General features: G+C 43.6%; 2 protein-coding genes across 6 annotated transcripts; one reads left to right on the top strand and one right to left on the bottom strand.

The window, feature by feature from the left end:
* The first annotated feature begins 294 nt into the window (after nucleotides 1–294).
* On the top strand, nucleotides 295–3,602 carry rnf41l (ring finger protein 41, like). Of its 2 annotated transcripts, XM_085365673.1 has the most exons (6): nucleotides 295–500; nucleotides 661–800; nucleotides 1,148–1,174; nucleotides 1,509–1,671; nucleotides 1,757–1,877; nucleotides 3,198–3,602. In XM_085365673.1, the coding sequence occupies exons 1-6, from the start codon at nucleotides 295–297 to the stop codon at nucleotides 3,600–3,602; spliced, it is 1,062 nt and encodes a 353-aa protein (XP_085221799.1). The 2 variants fall into 2 exon arrangements, with proteins under 2 accessions (XP_085221799.1, XP_085221800.1); XM_085365674.1 differs by lacking the exon at nucleotides 1,148–1,174.
* Nucleotides 3,603–4,401: 799 nt separating this feature from the next.
* Nucleotides 4,402–19,833, bottom strand: virma (vir like m6A methyltransferase associated). 4 transcript variants are annotated; one of them, XM_085366570.1, is made up of 27 exons: nucleotides 19,757–19,833; nucleotides 19,203–19,315; nucleotides 17,243–17,329; nucleotides 16,257–16,305; nucleotides 16,005–16,167; nucleotides 15,745–15,864; nucleotides 14,695–14,946; nucleotides 13,445–14,175; nucleotides 13,112–13,249; nucleotides 12,795–13,021; nucleotides 12,171–12,698; nucleotides 11,911–12,065; nucleotides 10,615–10,697; nucleotides 10,301–10,394; nucleotides 9,783–10,171; nucleotides 9,539–9,694; nucleotides 9,216–9,451; nucleotides 8,872–9,121; nucleotides 8,569–8,786; nucleotides 8,300–8,432; nucleotides 7,467–7,607; nucleotides 7,217–7,371; nucleotides 6,905–7,001; nucleotides 5,680–5,846; nucleotides 5,237–5,586; nucleotides 4,883–5,029; nucleotides 4,402–4,723 (listed from the first exon to the last, which is right to left on the bottom strand). In XM_085366570.1, the coding sequence occupies exons 1-27, from the start codon at nucleotides 19,817–19,819 to the stop codon at nucleotides 4,512–4,514; spliced, it is 5,454 nt and encodes a 1,817-aa protein (XP_085222696.1). In that variant the 5' UTR covers nucleotides 19,820–19,833; the 3' UTR covers nucleotides 4,402–4,511. The 4 variants fall into 4 exon arrangements, with proteins under 4 accessions (XP_085222696.1, XP_085222695.1, XP_085222697.1 ...); XM_085366569.1 differs by having other exon boundaries at nucleotides 4,402–4,771; nucleotides 14,725–14,946; XM_085366571.1 differs by having other exon boundaries at nucleotides 14,725–14,946.
* Between the last annotated feature and the right edge of the window lie 740 nt (nucleotides 19,834–20,573).

Here is a 20,573-nt window from a genome sequence, read left to right as displayed (position 1 = left end):
TTACCTCTCCATGGAGACGCACTCTCAAAGGTAGGGGAGGGCTTCAAAGGAGAGGAGACCCTCACCTTTATGGTGTTAAGAGTGAGGATGTGGCAGAGATAGGACGGCAGGTTGCCCGTGGAGGAAAGAGTGGAGTCAAAACCTGCAGAAAGAAGGAAGTAGGAGTTGGTTGAAGTGAAAGTTGACATCTGAGGTAAGATAAAAAGAAAAGAAACAAATGAGGAAACAAGACTGCTTCCTGCTTTACCCGTGTGTTGTTTAATCTGTTTAACTTTTTTTTCTTTTTTTATTAGGATGGGCTATGATCTGGAGAGGTTTGTAGGTTACGTGAATGAGGGTCTACTGTGCTGTGTATGTCGAGATGTGCTGGAGCGCCCCCTCCAGGCACCCTGTGAACATGCTTACTGCAGCTCCTGCATCAGCACCTGGCTGGTCCATCACCACTCCTGTCCTGAGGACAGACTGCCACTGGATGTGGGTAGCCTCAAACCACTGTACAGGTCAGTCTCCGTCTCCTGCAGTTGTGCTCCTTGCTTCACTTCCTCGTAATCATGCACTCTTAAGTTTTGCAGATAAGTTTTCATGCAAGTCAGTAGCGTTATAACAGTATGCTGCTTTTCTCACTCTAAGAGTTTCTGTCTGTGTTGGTTTGATTTGCAGGTACATGCGTAATGATCTGAACCGTCTGCAGATCCGCTGTGTGAATGCAGCACAGGGGTGTGAGGTGGTCTGCTCCCTGGAGAGCCTCCACTCACACGAGGATGAGTGTGAATTTGCCTTCATATCCTGCGCTAACACAGGTACATGACAACATCACACCGGACAAAACACTATTCATGCAGTGTGTTTTTATAAGTCTTTATGACAGTAAAAGTCAAACTGCAATCCTCATGGATGTGTATGTTACAACTGTAATGTGACACGTCTGTGGGGGTGAACAACAGGTGGGCCCTGTTGTTGTCTTGGCTACCCCAGGAACAGGTGCACTTTTAGGACTGAAAGCTCCCACAAGCCTCACACAGAGAGCACTGTGTGAGAGTCGGCTTTCATTCATTCTTTAATGAGTGATTTTTAGGTCTGTTTGAAACATGTACATGCAAGTGTGCGCTTTTGTGCTCACCATGTGTCTGTGACCCGTGTTTGGCAGGTGGAGAGTACATATGTTACCACTGTGGTAGGTTGAATCACATGCGGTGTGTGTGCATGCGGTGTGCAGTTTAAGTCACTAAAATCACCTGAAATTTCTGCTGTTGTGTGACTGCAGTGATCTGTGACTACATTGTAGATTTAATAACTCTACTTTAGATACACAAAGTGTTTACAAAGTACATTTTTGGTGGTGTTAGTAGATTATCTCCTCTTTGTACACACAGATGATTTTTATGGAAAAATTCGTGCCTGCAAATAAATTTCATCTTTGTGGAGATGCTTTAGAAGCCTGTCTTATACACTGATAACGTGGTGGCTCCATGCGAGGCCTTTGCACCCTTGTGACTTTTCCCTCTCAGGCTGTCCCGTGCAGGTCGAGAGGCGGGGCTTGGAGGCTCACCTGTCAGAATGTAGCTTTCGCAGCAGGGAGTGTCCTAATGGTTGCGGCCACACGCTGCTCTCCATTGACCAGACACAACATAACTGTGTAGCGGAGCTGCGCACTGAGGTGGAGATGCTCAGGTAAGCTCTTCTGTGCTCTCTTCTAAGCCTGAACTCAGAGGTAACACCACCATCATGACTTGGTCTCATTAAATGTCAACTGTAGGGTGGAGATGCTGTGCAAGGTGGAAGAGGTGAGACGAGAGATGGAGTCTCGGCTGGACTCGCAGAGGAGACACATGGTGCAGAAAGAGTCTCAGCTGAAGAACGAGGTGGAGGAGCTCAAGGTAAAATGTCCTGTTACCACATAAATGCAACAGAAGATAGTACTAAAGCACAGATTTGTGACCATGGGATACATTTACTATGAAAGTACAATGCAGTGTTTTGCAAATCATTTAAAAAATGCTGAAAGTTTAAAGGCAAAATGCTTTTAGAAGTCTGAACTGTGTGAATGTCATCTTAGCATTCAGACTTTTTTGCTCAGGTGCCATATTTTTTAAAAACAGTGAGAACTGTTTTTTTCACTGTCCTTTTGAAATAAGCAAGGCCTGAAAATTATATCTGATTCCTCACACTGCAGGACACCTTCTCAGGCCCATAAATGGTGGCAGTTTACAGATCTTTTTTAAGTCCATAAAATCACAATAAAAAAAAAAGAAAAGAAAGTACACTTATCGGTCATTTAAAAAATAATCTGGTTCGTAGCAGGTTCTAAAATTAATAAATACAACCTCAGGTGAACCACACAGCTAAATGACATATCACATAACAAAACTAAGCCAGAATGCAGAAGCAGTGTATGTACAGTTTTACTGGATACAAGGGATTTAAGAGGGAATTGAAGCCACGTGCCGATAATCAAATGCACTTAACTGGCATGACAATCTCTAAAGAAGCAGGCAGTTTGCTGTTTTGGAGCATTAAGATGTGTGTTAAGACAATGCCAATGAGGCTTAACATCAGTAATGATATTAACAATCTGGGAAAGGTTATACGGTCATTTCCAAACTGTTTGATTATACAGCAAGGAAGATTATTTACAAGCAGAAAACACTCAAGACAGTTGCCAGTTTTCCCAGGAGTGGATATCCCAGTGTCAGACTGTGCAGTGCTGAGAGAAACTGTAAAAAAAAACAAAAAAAAAAACAAACTACCTCCAGACTCTACATGCCACAACTTATTAAAAGTTGAAGTTCATGACAGCACAATTAAGTATGGCGTGTTTGGAAGGGTTGCAGGAGAAAGCATCTTCTCTTTAAAAAGAACATGGCAGCACAGCTTAAGTTTGCAAAGATGCATTTGAACAAAGAGTTCTGGGACAATGTTGTCTGGACAGATGAGGTGAATATTTGGAAGTCAAACACAATCAAAACAAACACGTCACACCAACTGAGAAGCACGGTGGTGGTGGAGTGATGATTTGGGCTGGATTTGTATTCACTGGAATACACCATGTAATCATTGAGTTAACCGTGAACTCCTCTGTATACCAAATTGTTCTAGAGTCAAATGCGAGGACATCTGTCCAGGAGCTAAAGCCTGGCTGAAATTGGCATCACACATAAAACTACTCTATTGCTTCACGTCATATCCTGTCTGTGCAGGGTCAGCTATCCCGTGTGATGTGTGACATGCGTGCACTGCTAGGTGCAGAGCGTTTGAGGAGACAAGAGCTGGCAGAGGCAGAGCTGGAGAAAAGAGAACTGCTACAGGTCCTCAGAGACCTGCAGCCCACCAGGAGCCAGAATCCCACTGAACAGGCAGCCAGGGACCAGCATCAGGGAGAGGTGCAGACATCAGGCTGGGAACTCCACACCGAGCCAACCAGACATCAACAGAGAGAGGCTTCTTCACATGCCTCCAGTCTGTCACTGCATTCAGCCCAGGCTTCACATGCATCAGGCCCACCCCCATCACCACAGCTGGGTGAGGTAGGGCGCAAGGGTGGGACCCGGAGTCTGACCTTGGACTGCATTAAAAAGAAGAGCAGGGAGGTGACAGTGATCTGAAAAAGCTGCAATATATGAAATCTTTATTTTTGTATTATTTAGCAACAAAATTAGGGTTTGGGTAAAACATGTTACAAAAGAAAGGTTTTGCTACGCTGTGTTTTTAATGCTTAAAGATCAGCTCTTTGTGTGTTGGATTTTTGAACCACCTGACGTCATTTTAAGTGTATCGTCAGTGAGCTTCAAGAAGTTGGAATCCCCAAACGTATATTTTTTTTTTACACCTGAGGTTAACCACATAACGATTCAGCGTGAGTTTTTGTGAAATGTAAAAAAATAGACAAGTTTAAAAAAAAAATATGTTGAATTCATTTTTTCAATGGGAGAGAACGTTCAATAAAAACGGAATTTTCAAAAAATATGAATTTTCTGGCAATTATTTCATGGTTTCGACTTTTAAGGGTTAGCGGTCACATATTCCACCTATTTAAGATATATTAATGTTAGTCCCACATGACCACATAGTTCAAGTTTCCATAACATCCCATAATGTATACCACTGGTTTTGTGCTCCTTTTCGAACAGTTTCAGGGTTTGCGAATGAGATCAGCCTTAGAAATAAAAAAAATCACCACCAACAACAAAAAAACGGGAAAAATGCAGCAGCTGCAGCCGTTGCAAACACAGTGATAGACAGCACAAGAGGGATCGCATTTTTAAACATTTTATCTGAGAACCACAGACGATTTATTTATTTGACATTCCCTTAAAACACACACAAAGGCCTCATTTTGCTATCACTTTTATTTTCTGAATACAGCTAATAATAACAAAACTGAAAACATCAACACAGTCTGTACATTATTTGTGACAACATCATACCACCACGTTTCCATGGAGACAGCATATATAATATCCTGATTGGCCCTTCTGTTGCCGTGAGAGGCTGCAGTCATTGTCCAGGAGGATTTACCTGGTGAAGGAGCGAACATGTCTGCCCCTCCCACCTCCGCTCCCTCCTCCACCGCTGAACTTGCTCCCCTGAGATCCTCTTCCCCCTCCACCGCCTCCACCGACGCCTCCCCCGGCACCACCGCCACCTCCTCCGCCGCTAATCCACGACAGGCCAGTACCTCCTCTGCCGCGTGGAGCTCGATCCCGAAGAGCCAGCCGATACGCACCTGAAGTGTGGAACGAGTGAATCAAACTTTTTTTTCCCCCTATAACACCTTTAATACAGGTCAAAGCGATAAAAAAGTAAAACAAATGCAATAAAACAGAACATAAAAGACTGAAAAAGAGAGCGGTATAAAATGTAAAACTGTGTGTGTGGTCCTTACTTGCAGGGGATTGCCGAGAAGGCAGTGGCCCTCGAGTGAAGTTGCTCTGTCCTCCGCGGGGTTCACTGTAGGTCCCTCTGTGAGTAACAGCTGGAACCTGACCGCTCCACGATGACCCTCGGCCTCCTTCTCTCCGAGTGTAGTTTCCTACAGAACGGGGAAAAAAGGGGGGGATTTGTCACCCTCTGCTGGACAATTGATGTATTTTAGTTGCAGTTTGTGCAGGGCTAAACGAAACACAGTATTTCCCAGGATAATGACCAGGATTCCCTGCTGTGTGCTGCATGTAATGATGAGGCAACTATGACAATGTCCTGGCAACTATGAGACTCGTGCGTATCTGATAGTACATACCTGACAGCAGTACACCTTTAGGCTGTGGTGGAGTGAAAAAGCGAGTCTGGCTGTGGAAAGTAGCTCTGCCTCTGTTACCAGTGAACAGCCCTCTGGTGGGAGGTTTGGGGGCGCTTTTTGGAGGTCGTTTAGGAGGCAGAAGCCCTAGAGGGGTCGTAATGTCTTTAAACTCCGCTGCAACAAAGTCATCCACGTGCATGCTGGGAGGACGGGAAGTATTCTGTTTGCGCAGGCGGAAGATATCATGCGGTCGGGAGACATTCTGCCCAAACCCTCCTCGACCTCCTCGGCCACGAGGAGCAGCCATGATGTGAGCTCTCTTTGCAGGCTCGACGTAGTCAGACTTCCCACTGCAGAGACAAACACAAGATGACACCATGAAACTGATCTTAAACTAGATTCTGTGCGAATAAAAATATATAGAAATCACAATGACGCTGTACCTAGACGTAATGAACGTCTCATGCTTGTGTTTGCCCAGCCGGAAGCCTTTCGTAGGTTTTGTGTGACCCGGAGAGGACGGCTCAGACAAGAAGGAGCGCTCCAGCTCCGCCTTCAGGTCCAGTTCTGGACAACACTCCTGAGCCAGACCCACCAGATCCACCTTCACCTGCCACACAGACAAAAAGGTAATCATACATATTATATAGAAAACATAAACAGACCATGTAATGTTGTTGCTTGTGGTATTTCCAAATTCCTTACAAGCCAGAGAAGCAAAGAACCTCAACTTAAAAAAATCCTTTAAATCCCTTAAAGATAGAGAAGCAAAGAACGTTTACTTAAAAAAGAAGAGGAAGAACATAGCACTGAACAGAAAGCACTTAAAATATGTGAGAGGACTCTAAGAAGTGGATAGTAGATAAATATAAATATCCAAAATATAGGACTCATCCTATTGAATCTTCCTGTCATAGTAGTCATTTTACATCCATCCCATCCTCTTCTGCTTATCTTGGGTCACGAACCCAGAGAAACTCAGACCTCGCTCTCCCCAGCCACTCCCTCCAGCTTATCGAGGAGTTCCCTCGCCAGACCAGGTAAGACATGCCCAGAACACCTCACCCAGAAGGCGCCCAGGAGGCATCCTCGTCAGATGCCCAAACCCCCTGGACTGGCTCCCTTAGATGTGGAGGAGTAGCAGCTCCAGTCGGAGCGCCTCTCAAACAACTGCACTCCCTATCACTCACCCCATCACTAAGGGAGGGGCCAGCCACAACAACTGCAATTTTGTAGTTACACCCATATGGTGCACAGTGAATCAAATACTTTTTTACAGACCATGATGCTCCCACTAAGCTAACACAGTAACAGCAACAAATATTTCTTTTTGACTCGATATACCAGAGTTTCAGTAGCAGAAAAGGATTCATAACTGCTGGTGATGTGAAAAAATTCTACATCAACAAAGATCAAGTAAAAAAAAAAAAAAAAAAAAAAGCAATAATACAAAAACGCATAAAACAGTGAATAAAACAGAAGCTGTAATCAAATTTTCATCCAAAAATGATTAACCATAAATGTGCACGCCAAACATAAGCTCTAGAGATTCTTGGAAATGTACACACACACACACACACACACACACACACACACACACACACACACACACACACACACACACACACACACACACACACACACACACACACACACACACACTCTTACCATATCAAGGTCTGTTTCAATGTCATCAGTCTGGAACGGAGAGAACCACAGAGCCTTCAGCTGCTCATCCAGAGCTTCAGACAGAATGAAAACCGTCCTACAGACAATAAAGGCCCAGGGCAATGATCAGTTTACCGTTCCCATTAATTTTTCACATGGCTCATGTGTAAGTGGTTGTTGTTATGAATATCTGATTCAATCAATCTGTCACCGCAAACTGCGATCCTCCCTCGCTCCAGCTGTATAAGCTTCACAACTCGAAGTGATGAGGAGAAAATGATTCAGTATTAATACGTCACGCGGAGGACCAACCTGTGATTAAACTGGGCCCCGAGTGTTTCTGGTGCTGGCAGAGTGGGCTCGGTGTCAGCTGCAGGAGGCGTGTCTGTGGCCGCCTGCAACGTCTGCCTCAGAGCAATCACGTTCTCCAACATGGTCTCCAGGGAATCGTCATCTTTACATAGTTTCTAAAGACATAGACAAAAGCATTGAAAGTTTGAGGTCAAGGCAGCCCGGACCTTTATTTTGATAAACACAATGTACTTGTGTGCATCTTTCATACCGCTATCTGTTTTTCCAAAGCAGGTATTGGATGTGACTCTGACTCCTCCCACTGGAGCAGAGCTTTCATTTCAGAGCCCGACAGCAACCGTGGAGGAACAAAAGCAGGATCCTCGCTCGAGCCGTGACCCTCTTCAGCACACTGGATTAAAACGAGGACAGGTACAGAATGAAGAGCAAATATGATTGGAGATAAGCTGGAAAAAGCTTGAGAAAAGAAGCGATTATCAGAAGGACAAGACAAAATATGCAATGAAAAAGCCTTTCCTTTATGCAGAGCCAGTCATTTCTGTGAGGTGATGCATTATTAATAGAGCTTTTTAAAAGCGGCTGCAGAAGGAAACTCTTAGAAAAGGAAAACTAAATTACTAGCATGAACACGTAAGGACAAGGAGGAATGCTTTCAAAGAAGCGACGTCCTTGCTGTAGTCTCTTTTGTAGTCTTTTGTCCAAATATTTTTCACAGAAGTAACACTTACTTAAAAAAAATGATGCTGCTTACACTTCTGATTAAACACCAACCGACTCTGATCGGCTCCTCTTTATGACTCCGTCTCTAAAGAGGATTGTTTGTTTGCTTTTATTGTTTAGGGCTCCTCCAGACTAATCATTTAGCTGTACGTATTCCTTCAGTGCTTCATTTGTTTTTTTGAAAAACTGCTCTGTTCTCAAACAGATTACCTTTAATTTAATGCTGAGCCTTTCTTCTGTTTTTATTGTCAAATATACAGTTTTATTTATTATGTTGTGATTTGTGTTTGCTGTATTGCTTTGTTCTCTGTTAGTTTAAAGGGACAGGATCCTGATTTTAATGATCATCTAAGCAGTACTTACCATTGGTTCTGTGTGGAGGATCTGCCTGAGAAAGTCGAGCAGAGATGAGAGCAGATCTGCTGAGTCTTTGTTGAAGGACAACACCAGCCTCTTCAGCAGCGAGCACAGCCCAGCGCCATGTTTCTTCAGAGCACTGAAACAGAGATAATCAGAGGTAATCAACGTCTCCTTTAACTAAGACAAAGGCACAGTGTGCCGTAGCAACATGGCAGGGTGGTATTGGTGGGGAAGCAGTTACGCCAAATAAACAAGAAAAGGTTCTTGTTTACACTTTGAGGTGGTAGAGTCCGTAGTCGTGCTCTGTGAGGAATGTCAAAGTCCTGATGCAGGTGAGGAGGAGGGGCACGCTGCTCTCTGCGTTCCCCAAAACCTCCAACAGAGAACTGCACACCGATGACATCATCTCTCGTCCCGGAAGTGCATTGGCCAGCTGCTCAGCCTCTGACACACAGCTTTCACCAGGTGGAGACACCACGAGAGAAATGTCCTGGTGAAGACAGTTTTACAGTTTTTAGTATTTTTCCATTAAAAGATTTTTTTTCTTTTTTAAATTTGTGTACTTCCAGCTTTACCTGGTCACACAGTGACTGTAATATTGTCCCCACTAGTACACTGCACTGCTGCTGATGTATGGAGTGATCCGTTGGAGGAACCAACAGAGACAACAACAAGGGGAACAGGTCGGCCAGCTGTTCATCTCCAGAAACTGACCCGGACAGCAGATGCAGTGTTGCACTCTTACAGGCTCTCTGAGACACCAGAGTATCCATCAAAGAAAGGAGCCGCAGGACCTGGGCCCAGGAGACGCTTTTTCCCTCTGCCCTGCAAGTAACAGGTTACAGACATTTGAAATATGATTTACAGGAAAAAACACAGACGCTATGTTGATGTGTGAGTTTGTGCATCCTTCACTCACGGCTGCAGCTCCTCCAGCAGGAGCTCCAGCAGGGTCTTCATGATGTGTGTTGCAGTGGGTGAAGACAAGTCTGCCAGCTGAACGCACACTCTCCTGAGTATGGCCAGGAGAGGAGGGCAGGTGGTGGTGCACACACATTTGAATGCCTCGGAAAACACTTTCCACTGTGCGCGAATGTGCATGCTCCACAGCTTCCTTGTGTTTAAGGCTACAGCCACATCTTGGACTGATGTCACCTGTGGAGCCAAAGGCCTTCTAATATTAATGTGTGTATGAAGACAAGAATATCAGAGCAGGTTAAAGCGCAGGATAGAGAGAGTTACCTGAGTGCTATGCATTGGCAGTGGAAGAGGCAGAAGCTCAGACAGCAGTGTCAGACCAGAGAAAAGGCCTTCAGAAGCTTTGAGAAGTGAGCTCAAAACCTCCTTTAGCATCAGAGACCACGTGTTGCTGGCCAGAGTCTCTTCTGTATGGGTCACCTGTAGCATGACACAAACATGGTGTCTCTTAAAAATCTCAACTGAAGCCCCATTTAGTATCAAAACTGTTATCTGATGCCGCACACACCTCCTCATTAACACCCTGCGTAAAGGTGAGCAGGACGTCAACAATGAGCACTTGCACTCTGGTCTCCTCCCCATCAAGACGCCCAGAAGCAGGAATGGAGCACACTATCATGTGAAGCGTCACCAACACGCTGGCCACGCGAGTGTCCCTGAACTGGAAAGCTCCGCCGCGCAGCAGCTCGGTGAGCATGGTGCGAAGCAACCGCAGCGTGCTGATACATATACTGAGGATCATGCAGCGCTGCGGCGTCGGACCCATGTGCCCGTGCACGCGCCACGGCTGCAGTAACACGCTGCATAGCTTCTGCAGGACACGCACACACGTATCGAGACCCTCCCCAGAGAAAAGCTGGACTCCTGCAAGGCTCCACTTCAGATCCCTCTGCTGACCTGTGGAGTGGAGAAGGAGCTGCTGAAAAACCATCTAATCTAATCTCAACATAAAGTGAAAACTATAAAAAAGCAAACAGAATAAAAACAAAGTCATATTTGGGGTCAAAGTTTGGTTGGGGTCCTTACCTTCTACAGCAGGAGGTGGGCAGGCGATGTGACAGAGGACCCTCAGAGCAGTGACCAGCCCGGTTCCCTCAGCAGTTAACACATTTTCTACATTCTGGAGTCAAAAGAAAACCATGTTCAGGATGACAAACCGCTTTGAAAAATACATCACAGAGCACTTCAGTGAAGAGTTGTTAACTTTTTTTATCCCCCTGGATTTTTCTGTGGATTTCAGAGATGTGAGTCAGCTTACCAGCTGGTGTAGATGCTTATAAGCCAAAAAACATTTCATTTACTTTACCTTGCAGAGTGTTTAATGAGTGAGAGCTCTGTACCTGTTTGATATAGTCGATAAGGGTGGGAATGCTGCCAATCTCAAAGCGAAGCTTCTCCACTGGCTCCAACCATTTACTGAGCTCTAAAGAAACGCACACACAAAGACACTCAAACAATTAAAACTGTCTTATATAGAATGCAGAATGCAATGATTTGCAAAGCAAATCTCATAAACGCACATTTTATTCTCCTCCCGAGGGCTTATGTGAGGGTAGAAACCAATGAGCTTGATTTCATTTTGGAGAAAATCGGATCAAGATCACAAAAAATGTAAACAATATACTAAGGCTTGGGGGACATCGTTGAGACATGTTTACTGTGTAACATCCCCTCTTTTAACAGCAGTCCATAATCTTGAAACTGATGAGCCCAGCCGTTGTCCGAGTCGTGTTTGACATAAGATTTTAGCAGCTCAACAGCACCGAGTTTTCTGTGCGGCGTTTTAGGTTTCATGATGTTACAAATGTTCTCATTTGGTGAGAAGTCTGGACTGCAGAGAGGACCGTTCAGCACCAAGACTCTGCTCCTATGAAGCCATGCTGCTGTAACAGATGCAGCAAACAGTTTGGCATCGTCTTGCTGAAAAATGAAAGGCACTCCCTGAAAAAGAAATCATCTGGGTGGGAGCATGCATGCATGGTACCTTTCCTGATGTGTAAGCTGACATACCATAAGAGATGGAAGCGAGTACTGAGCACTGACAACAAGCTAGATGATCTCTTCAGTCTGGAGAACATGGTGTCCGTGTTTTCCACTTTACCTCTGTACATTTTAAACAAACTTTGGCCCAGAGGAGACAGCAGTGTTTCTGGATCATGTTCACAAAGGGCTTCTTCACTGCATGACAGAGCTTTAACCTGCATGGTGAAATGTGTTTACATTTCTGGAAGCCTTCATGAGCCCATGAAGTGATTTCAATGACAGAATCGTGCCTGTTTTTAATGCAGTGCCACCTGAGATCAGCGGCAGCGATACTGATTTTCTTGCGCTCAGATATTTCTCCAGATTCTTGGAATCATTTAAAGATGAGACAGTCAAATTCTTTACAATTTACATGTTTTTGCAGACCAATTCTTACTTCTAAGAAACTCAGCCTGTCTAAGATGCGTTTTTTATACCCACTCATGTTACTGACCTGTTGCCAGGTAACCTAATTAGCTGCAAAATGTTCCTACAGCTGTTTCTCTTACTTTTCCAGTCTTTTGTTTCCCTCTCCCATTTTTTTTTAAACATGCAGCATCCCAAATATATTTGAGCTGGCACTTAAATATAGTTGTGACATTGATGAGAATTACCCTGTAACTTGGCATTGGTGTCATCAGCCTTGGCTATAGAGAGCAGCGGAGCGGCATATTGTTCCATCATCCGCAGCTCATTAGAATTCTGCACCACCAGTAAGACCAGCATGCAGGCGTAGTTATATGTCACCGCTTTGCGAGCCTTCCCCTCACTAACAGAGGAAGAGAGACAAAAAAACATGAATTTATACTGAAGTCAAATCAGAGAACAAGAAAAAAGGTTGGGGAGAAGAAATGGTAGGGAATAACAAGTGTACCCCTGTCCGTCCTTGCTGTGGTGCTGGAGCAGCGTGACCAGACAGGAAAGGTTGTTATCCAGGCTGAAAACATGAGCTACGGCGCTGCGTCCAGTCTGCGTAAAGGTCATCAGGTAAAGCGCATGGAGCGTGCCCAGTATATCTGGATTGTCACCTTCATCTAGGCCTGCACCACCGTCTCCTCCTGTAGCCACATGGCTCATGAGTTCTGACACGCCTTGCAGAGCATGCAGGGCCTGTATCAGCCACACGCCAAAGCCCTCTTCACCACACCCTGGCCCAATCAGACCCGCTTCTCCCCCAGTACACATGCTCTCCTCTGCCTCGGACTCTGCCATCGACGCCAGGAGGCGCAACAGCAGGTTGGTGGGTGTGGGCTGGGCGAGAAGGAATAGCAGACCCGACTGGGTGAGCGACAGGAAGCGCAGAAGCTCTCTGACAGCTTGAGTGACCCCAAGATGGCCGGCTGCAGCAGCTGCTGACAACACCACCGTTGTGCTCTCCAGAAAATGACATGCATGCATATACCTGAAAGAGGTCCAGGGCAAAAATGCACATGTATTAATGTGTCTAAATTATATTTAAATTTATGCTACACTGTGATGCTTATGTCTTAGTATGTACCTATACAGTGATGGGTAGGGGTTGTCCCTCTCCTGTGGCCCTGTAATTCTAGCAGTAGTGGGGAAGGCTTTCCCAGGAGGTTGCACCATGCAATGAGGGGCTGTTTCTAGCAGGTGATGTAGCTCTTCCAAAGCACCTGCCAACCTATCGAGCTCTGCCTCACTCAGAGCGGTGGAGCTTAGCGAAGGCTCCTCTTCCATAGGGCTCTCTGCATCATCCATCTCCTCCTGAGGATGATGGCCAGGCAGGATTACCACAAAAACATTCTCAGCCACTGAAACATATATGAAAGTGTGGGTGTGAATGGGTGTTGTTACCTGTTGTGGTTCACTCAATGCAGCTGCTGCATGCTGTAGGTCAACCAGCACCTCATACATGTGGCTTTTCTGTAATATAGCATTTCCAGCTGTTATGACCCTCACCGTTTCCTCATGCAGGAACAGCTGGACCAGACGCTGTGAAGCAGGATAAAGTATAGATGGTCAGACTTGATCAGTCAGAGGAATTATTTCAGACACAATCATCTTAATTTAGATGTGCATAATTTAAAGCTGGTTTAATATTCAATTTATTCTCTAGAAACCAACAAGAACATCTGTATATGATGGAAATAAAAGTAGATGAATGATGATTGGATATTTCTTGCTAACCTGGTAGCCACTCTTCTCTGAATTTCCTGCATGTAGGAAGGCCTCCACCCCTGCAGGAGCGCTGATCAGAGCATCCAAAGCTCTTAGGATACTCAGCTTCAGTGTGGAGGAGACGTGGTCTGTATGGAGCAGCTCCAGCAGCACATTCAGAACCCCTTCATGCAGCAGCATCGTGAGACCCTGAGGACACTCTGCCAGGTATGAAGCTAGCTTAGCACCAGCCTTCAGCTGTCTGAGGTTAAGGGCAATGGGCTGTTTGAGAGCAACCTCCATACTGAGAGCTTGGAGAGTCCACTGGACTAAAACTCTAACAGAGTCCTCTATCTCTCCCTCTCCCCTTTTAACTAAATAAGCCAACCCTTTGGCCAGAAGTCCAGGAGCCTCTTCCAGAGCACTGACCCATCGTGCATCTCTGTCATCACCAATACTAGCTAAGAGTTCTTTCAGCTGAGCCACAGCCTCAGCTTCCTCTCCTCCTGCTGGTCCTTCTGCTCCACCTGCCTCCTTGGGCTCCTCCACAGTGGCCTTCTCAAACTGTATATCAAAGCGAGTTTTGTATGGAGGCGTGAAGTAGAGCAAGGGTCGGAGTTCTCGTTCATATGGGTCGTACTGGACCGGTGGAACAGATGCAAGATCCTCAGGAGTGTAGTCCATGTCAAAGTTCTGCAACTTGAAGCTGCCGTTATCCAGATCGTCCTCATCGCTGGAAATCTGTTCATAGCCATCATTATCTATAAGAAGGTGGAAAGGTTGTTTAGGAGGGAGTTTATTCACTGTAAAAGCATTATAAAAATGCATCATCTGTTTCATAATAATGTATATAAAACCGAGTGAGAATAAGGAGGCCAGCGGAAACTATATAGTCCCTCTCATACAGAGCTGCATACACTCACAAACCTGGCACCACCTGGCAGCATCACTCACAACATGCAGGGTTAGTTTTGCATGCATGACAGAAACTCAGCGACGGCTGTGAGGACGTGTCAGGAAGACATCCACATGTCGGCTTATGAAGTCTAACCATAAGCCTTCAGAGCTGCCCTCAGGGGTGTTCTGAGAGTTTGCACCACCCAGCAGTTCGAGATGGATGCAGCATGCCAGAGCACACACTCTCTCACTCTCAGTCCCAAATGGACCCTGCTCCCGTGGACCCGAGATATCTGGCAACCACGAGCAGAGTTGATTTTCTAGAGGAGAAGCGTCCATTTGGGTTTGCAGACAATCCTACTCTTGCATAAGAACTCCCCTACCTTCCTCCATCTCCTCTTCCTCGTCCTCACCCTCATCCTCCTCCTCCTCTTCTTCATCCTCCTCCTCCGGCGCACTCCCCTCAGTCCGTGTATCTTCTTCCTCCTCCTGCTCCTCCTCTTCCTCCTCCTCCTCGGCCTCTTCTTCTTGTTCAGCATCCGAGTACGTCTCGTCAGCGGGCAGCGATCTTTCAGGCGACACGTTCTCCAGGTAGTCGTCACGGCCCTCGGTCGGCTCTTCCTTGGCCACGCCCACTGTAGATTTTACAACAACACACACGGCACACAAACATACAGAGTACAACCCATTTAATAACAAGAACTCATTAATAAATGATACTGTATCATTCTTATTGAGAATGTGTTACATTTCTTCTGCACAGCTATCTCCCCACTCTTACACTAACCAACAAATCTTATCACCCCATTGTTAAAGAGTCTGCACTGGCTTCCGGTTAAACTTGGGTATACGTTTAAAGTCTTGGTTCTTACTTTAACAGCCTTATGAGGTGAGGCCCCCACTTATACTGTCTATCCACCCCATTTTTCTAAGCAGGATCCTCAGGTCCGCAGATAGAGGTCTTCTAGTGAATTCCACGTACCTTTCTGAAAACTACGGGGGATTCATAACCTCAGTGTCAAAACTGGAACAGCTTACAAATCTCTCTCCGCACCCTTGACTCTCTGGCCTTCTTTGAAAAACAGGTTAAAACCTATCTACTAAGAAGTTTGGTTTTGACATTGTTTATTTATTTATTTATTTTTCACCTCTCTAAAACACTTTGGTTCTGGTCTTACAAGGAGCTATATAAATAATTTACCTACTTACAATTTATCTTAGCGGGAGGAAGAACTGAGCGTAACTCTAAACAGAATGAGTTTTATATGACCTTATGTTTTCATATTTTTACATCATTTTTTAGTATGTGGAGAATTTTTCTATATAAAGAAACACTTTATTATTATTACTAATTACTGTCTCAGCAGCTAAAGCAATAGCCAAATACGTTTTTTAAAAGTGGCTGAAATAGTGAGATATATTATAGTTCATACCCGTCATTTGAACCTGCTCCTCATCATCATCATCCGGGGGTGGAGGACCAGGTGGGGTGCGAGGCCCTCTGGGTGCTGGTCTTGGTGGGCTGCCATTGTACTGGTCATCTTTTTCCCACTCTTAAAAGCACAATTTAAAGTAGGAAAATGTGGGAGAAGAAGAGATTTACAGGTTTGCAATCACTATTTTTTTCCTAGTCTTGGGGAGGTTTCTGCCCAATGAATGAATGTATTTCTCGTGACGGTCAGTTTTAAATCACCTTGTTTAAGGATCCTCTTGAGCCCGCTGGGCTGTTGAGGGGGTGGTGGTGGAGGGGGAGGAGGTGAGTCTTGGTCGTGTCCATGCGGCCGCTCCGCTGTCCCGTACACCGCAACAGTCAGAGTTGTGTACCAGCCACGCAACACTAGGCCATCTGTATTCACCTGCATGAACAAATCCATTTAATTATCCACGAATCAGCAGGGTGGGAAGAAGAATGAAAAAACCTACTCGTCCATGAATGACCATTTACCTTTCCGCTGGGTCTGAACACAATGGACTTGTTTTCATCATATTCCAAACTGAGGGCAGAAAGCAAGACAGAGCAGGTTAAAGCGAGAGTGCTGATATGAACCAGTGCTAAACTAACATATGTTTGTTCCTCATGAGTCTCTGTGTTTATTTTCAGCACGTGAGTTTAAACTAGCATATAATTGCTGTGTAGCTATGTCTAAAACACACATACACCCGCACCGTGCTCTATATCGCACTCTGCCCTTACTTGCTTACTACTTCTAATAAAAGGCATTTACCTTTTTATGTGACAGGTCACATGACATGATGACCTCTTCTAAAATTATAATTATCTGGTTCAACTGGTCACAACATACTGACATATATGGTAGTTATTCCAAGCAGATACAGTAGTTTGAGGGTTTTACAAGTCAAACAGGTCTTAATCAGGCTTCATGTTAGATTGATTTCTTATCTAAGAAATGTTGTTCATAAATATTACATTCACATCTATTAAAAATTTGTAAGATACTATGAAAGCAATCACACTGGTTTGAAAAATCTCCTCCCAAACTTCCCAGTAGGGATAATAAGTCGGGTGTGTTATGTTTGCACAGTTTTTTTGTTCTTTTTTAATAACGCTGACACAATGGCCACCTTTAAGTACAGGCTTACGCTCTGGTGCTACTGCATACACCTGTGTCATTATGAGGTTAGAACAAAAATACTTGACTCAAACATTCCACCAATCACCTATTTCACTGAGACCTTGACATTTTTTCTGCTGCAGTGTGGGCACGGTTTCTGGAGAGACCAGTTGACCAAGCATAAGAACAAAGACACCTGAATATGGGAGCGTGCGTGAGAACAGGTCTCAGATGCTACCGTGACTGGTTCTACAGGTGAGACAGACTTTTTGAGATTGAACCAGGAAATGGAGAGGTAGAGAACGAGAAACGGTTTAAAAAACAAAACAGGAGAGGGGAGAGTGAAAATAATTCTCACCTGCCCAGTCTGTGGAAGGTGGGGCTGTTGGGTTTGGTAACATTATTGAAGAACAGCTCCAACTGGAAGGCATGAGGAGAAGTCTCTCTGGAAACAAAAAAAAAAAGAAAAAAAGAATCAGGACTCGAGTATCCAGAGGACCTTATAACTCTGAGTGACCCATCAACGATACGATGTGCGATTTGATATTAAACACTCAGTTGTAGCTACATTTGTAGGTACACAAATAGAATTTAATGCCTTTAATTCAACAAAAAACGGATCATAGTAGCTATGATAAAAGTAGCTTTTATGGCAGAACTTTGAACCAGATGTTACTTATACATCATGAGTTTCATGGATTTCCAGAAAATAAATGCACTTTATCATAATATCAATACTACCACAATGCATACCAATGCTAGAGGACTGTGCATTCTTGAGTCTGTTCATTGAGCTAAATTACATCACTCAGCAGGTTTGGGGGAAATTGAGACCTGTTCAACAATGGAGCTCAAGTGTCAAATGCACACACTTCTTTATTCACAGAAGCTTCTCCATTTCCCCCAGACACACACATTTATCTCAGGTATCCATAGCAAAAAACCAAACAAAAAAAACAGCGACCCCAAGACATCTCTAAAGGCAATATAGCAATAACACCGAAGGTTTTTTGCAACTCAAAACCAATTCAACGTTCGCTTTTCTTATATAATTCTGATTTCTAGTATTGGGACAAAGATGACACCATTGAGTATTGCCTCTTTTCCACTAGCACCTACTTGACTTTACCCAGTTTTCAGGGGTTTCCATTAAGTGGTAGTACCAGGTGCATTTTAGTACTTGGCCAGGGTACCAAACGACTTGAGTCGAGCTAAAAATCTGACACTAACAGACTGCATGTCATTGATTGGCCAGAGAATGATATCACTGGATGAGTCAGACGCCTTCAAAAGACTCAAACATGCCATTTTTAAAACTCAGCAACGATGGAAATGCAAACAAACCAACGCTGTGATCCAACAACGAGGTTCAGATATTTTTGTGCTAAAGGTAGCCAGAACACTGTTGTGTTTGTGGCAAGTACAAATGATATCAATCAACTTTCGGGCCACATTGCTATAACGGGCAATAAATGGCACTTTTCTATCCTAAACAGGAATTTATGCTTCAGCTGAAAACATACGCCATGACCTGACAGTTTTTGAATTTATTGGTGACAGAATAACAATTGTCACTTCAGTATGAGAAAAAATAACCATAGATATAAAGACTCAAAAATGTCAGCAAATTCCTGGAGGGAGATTACCAAAACTATCGGAATGGACTTAAGGGAAGGTATAAAGAAGTGGAACAACTACAGGGACAAAAGGCCCCACAAAAGGCTTTAAAAAACAAAACAAAGTCACATCATTTCATTTGTTTCTATCAGCTGGCAACACATATAAAACACCGGGACATCACTACAAGGTAATTAATATGTAATGCACCAGCGCAAGCGTCAATGCCAGCATTGACATCAGCCATTTATGTAGAGTGTTGTAAACTTTACAAAGATTCCCCATAGAAGTCTGAATCAGACTTGGCTCATGACTCAAAGTGCTTTAGCCTATGGCTTTTAAGCACTTTCTCACTATCATGCACAAATCAATGGATTCATCTGAGGCAATCTGTGTTCTGAAATGAAACCTTATCAGTTCTATGCAGAAGTTAAAGGTTTCTCTGCACAATTCTGAGGTAAAATGGTCCATTGAGTCATGTAAAGCTCAGGTTGTGGTTTTGCTTTAGTAGAAGACTACATTGAGGAGGACGGTAGCCACACTGAAATGGTGTTTGCCTTTTAAAGGTACAGTCTCAAAATTAGTAAAAAGACAACAGTGCAATATACATGCTGGCAACGCTATTAGAATTCGTTTGGCCTGACTGGGTGTAGCCAGTAAGATGCATGAGTGTGTTTTCAAGCAGGGATGGTGAATCTTACCCAAACGCTCTGCTGTCAGGTAGGTTACTATGAGCTTTGATCCCTGGAGGAATGACCCGCACCTCTGTGATCAGCACCCCGCAAGGAAACCGCACCACGTCTATGTTGGTTAACTGAAACAAAGGAGACATGATTGCTGATACAAACAATGATGAAATGTTTCATTTATAACCTACGCCTTCCGCATTAGTCACTTTTACTCCCGCTTCGAGGTAAACATGCTCCCTGACACTTTAAAGTTAGCATTAGCCACCTGGCTAACCACCAATCAAACTGTGCAAAGACACAAAAGACGGCAACTCTTTGAGCTACTAATGTATAAGGATTAAATTCACATCAAACAAACGCGTTATGTATAAACGGGCAGCTGTGCAGTAATCGCTGCTTAAAACCAGGATAATGACATCACATAGCTGCTAAGGTTAGCTAACGGCGTTAGCCTGGAAGTTAAGCATCCTTCCTCAAAACTCCTGAACGCGCTTGAAACTAACTTTTAATGCAGGTAGTCATGGAGTAAACATAAAAGCGTGTGTTTAAGTGTTAAACAACACTACCTCTGCACTCTGATGCTTAAACGTATCCAGAAAAAGAAGCTCCGTTGAAGGGTCCCCCGCCATCGCTCCACTGCTATCGGCCGGGCCAGGGGTAAACTTCCGGATTAAAGTCAATACTTCCGGAGCAAGCACCCCCCCCCTACAAAAACAAAACAAAATAAATAAAATAAATAAATTATTATTATTATTATTAGTAGTAGTAGTAGTAGTAGTAGTAGTAATAGTTGTTGTTGGTATGAGAAATTTAGTTGGAAAATTCATATTTGCTTCGATTTAGATTTAGGAGAGAAAAAAGTTGAAAAGTGTTCTGAGGGATATTTCTTTCTTTTGTAAGACATTTTATTTTGTATTTAAAAAAGTTTAAATCAGTTAATCATATCAGAAAATCAGAATTTAATAACTTTATGATTTAATAACATGATAGCTCCACTTGGTCTGTAGTAGTATTTTTTAAACTGATTTCACGGATTTTTCTTTCTGTATTTCAGCAAAAAATTAGATTTTTTTTCTCACACTCATTTTCTCTTCTTCTTCTTCTTCTTCTCATTATTATTATTATTATTATTATTATTATTATTATTATTATTATTATTATTATTATTGTTGTTGTTGTTGTTGTTGTTGTTGTCAATTCCCTTAAAAGACAAAATATTTTTTTATTTAAAAAAAAAGACTACAATTCGAATTATTGAATTGTTATAAAGACATTTACTATTTATGAAATATTTTAATAATTGACTACATAGTAACTAAAGTGTATATACTTCAAATTTGTTATTATTATTGTTATTATTATTATTATTTATTATTTGTTTTT

The sequence above is a fragment of the Diplotaxodon limnothrissa genome, linkage group LG11, assembly GCF_057381915.1.
Source record: "Diplotaxodon limnothrissa isolate DT_005_m linkage group LG11, D_limnothrissa_male_GT1.1, whole genome shotgun sequence".
Lineage (NCBI taxonomy): Eukaryota > Metazoa > Chordata > Actinopteri > Cichliformes > Cichlidae > Diplotaxodon > Diplotaxodon limnothrissa.
Note: the sequence above shows the minus strand (reverse complement) of the source record. Positions and strands in the feature narration are given on the sequence as shown.

Excerpts from the sequence above, each read along its gene's own strand:
- rnf41l (XM_085365673.1), top strand. The coding sequence starts at position 295 with ATGGGCTATGATCTGGAGAGGTTTGTAGGTTACGTGAATGAGGGTCTA. Across the intron at positions 801-1,147 it reads CATATCCTGCGCTAACACAG|GTGGAGAGTACATATGTTAC; the intron begins GTACATGACAAC and ends CGTGTTTGGCAG. Across the intron at positions 1,672-1,756 it reads ACTGAGGTGGAGATGCTCAG|GGTGGAGATGCTGTGCAAGG; the intron begins GTAAGCTCTTCT and ends TGTCAACTGTAG.
- virma (XM_085366568.1), bottom strand. The coding sequence starts at position 19,819 with ATGGCGGGGGACCCTTCAACGGAGCTTCTTTTTCTGGATACGTTTAAG. Across the intron at positions 12,066-12,170 it reads CACAGCAAGGACGGACAGGG|TGAGGGGAAGGCTCGCAAAG; the intron begins GTACACTTGTTA and ends TTCCTCTGTTAG. Across the intron at positions 8,787-8,871 it reads TACAGTCACTGTGTGACCAG|GACATTTCTCTCGTGGTGTC; the intron begins GTAAAGCTGGAA and ends TGTCTTCACCAG.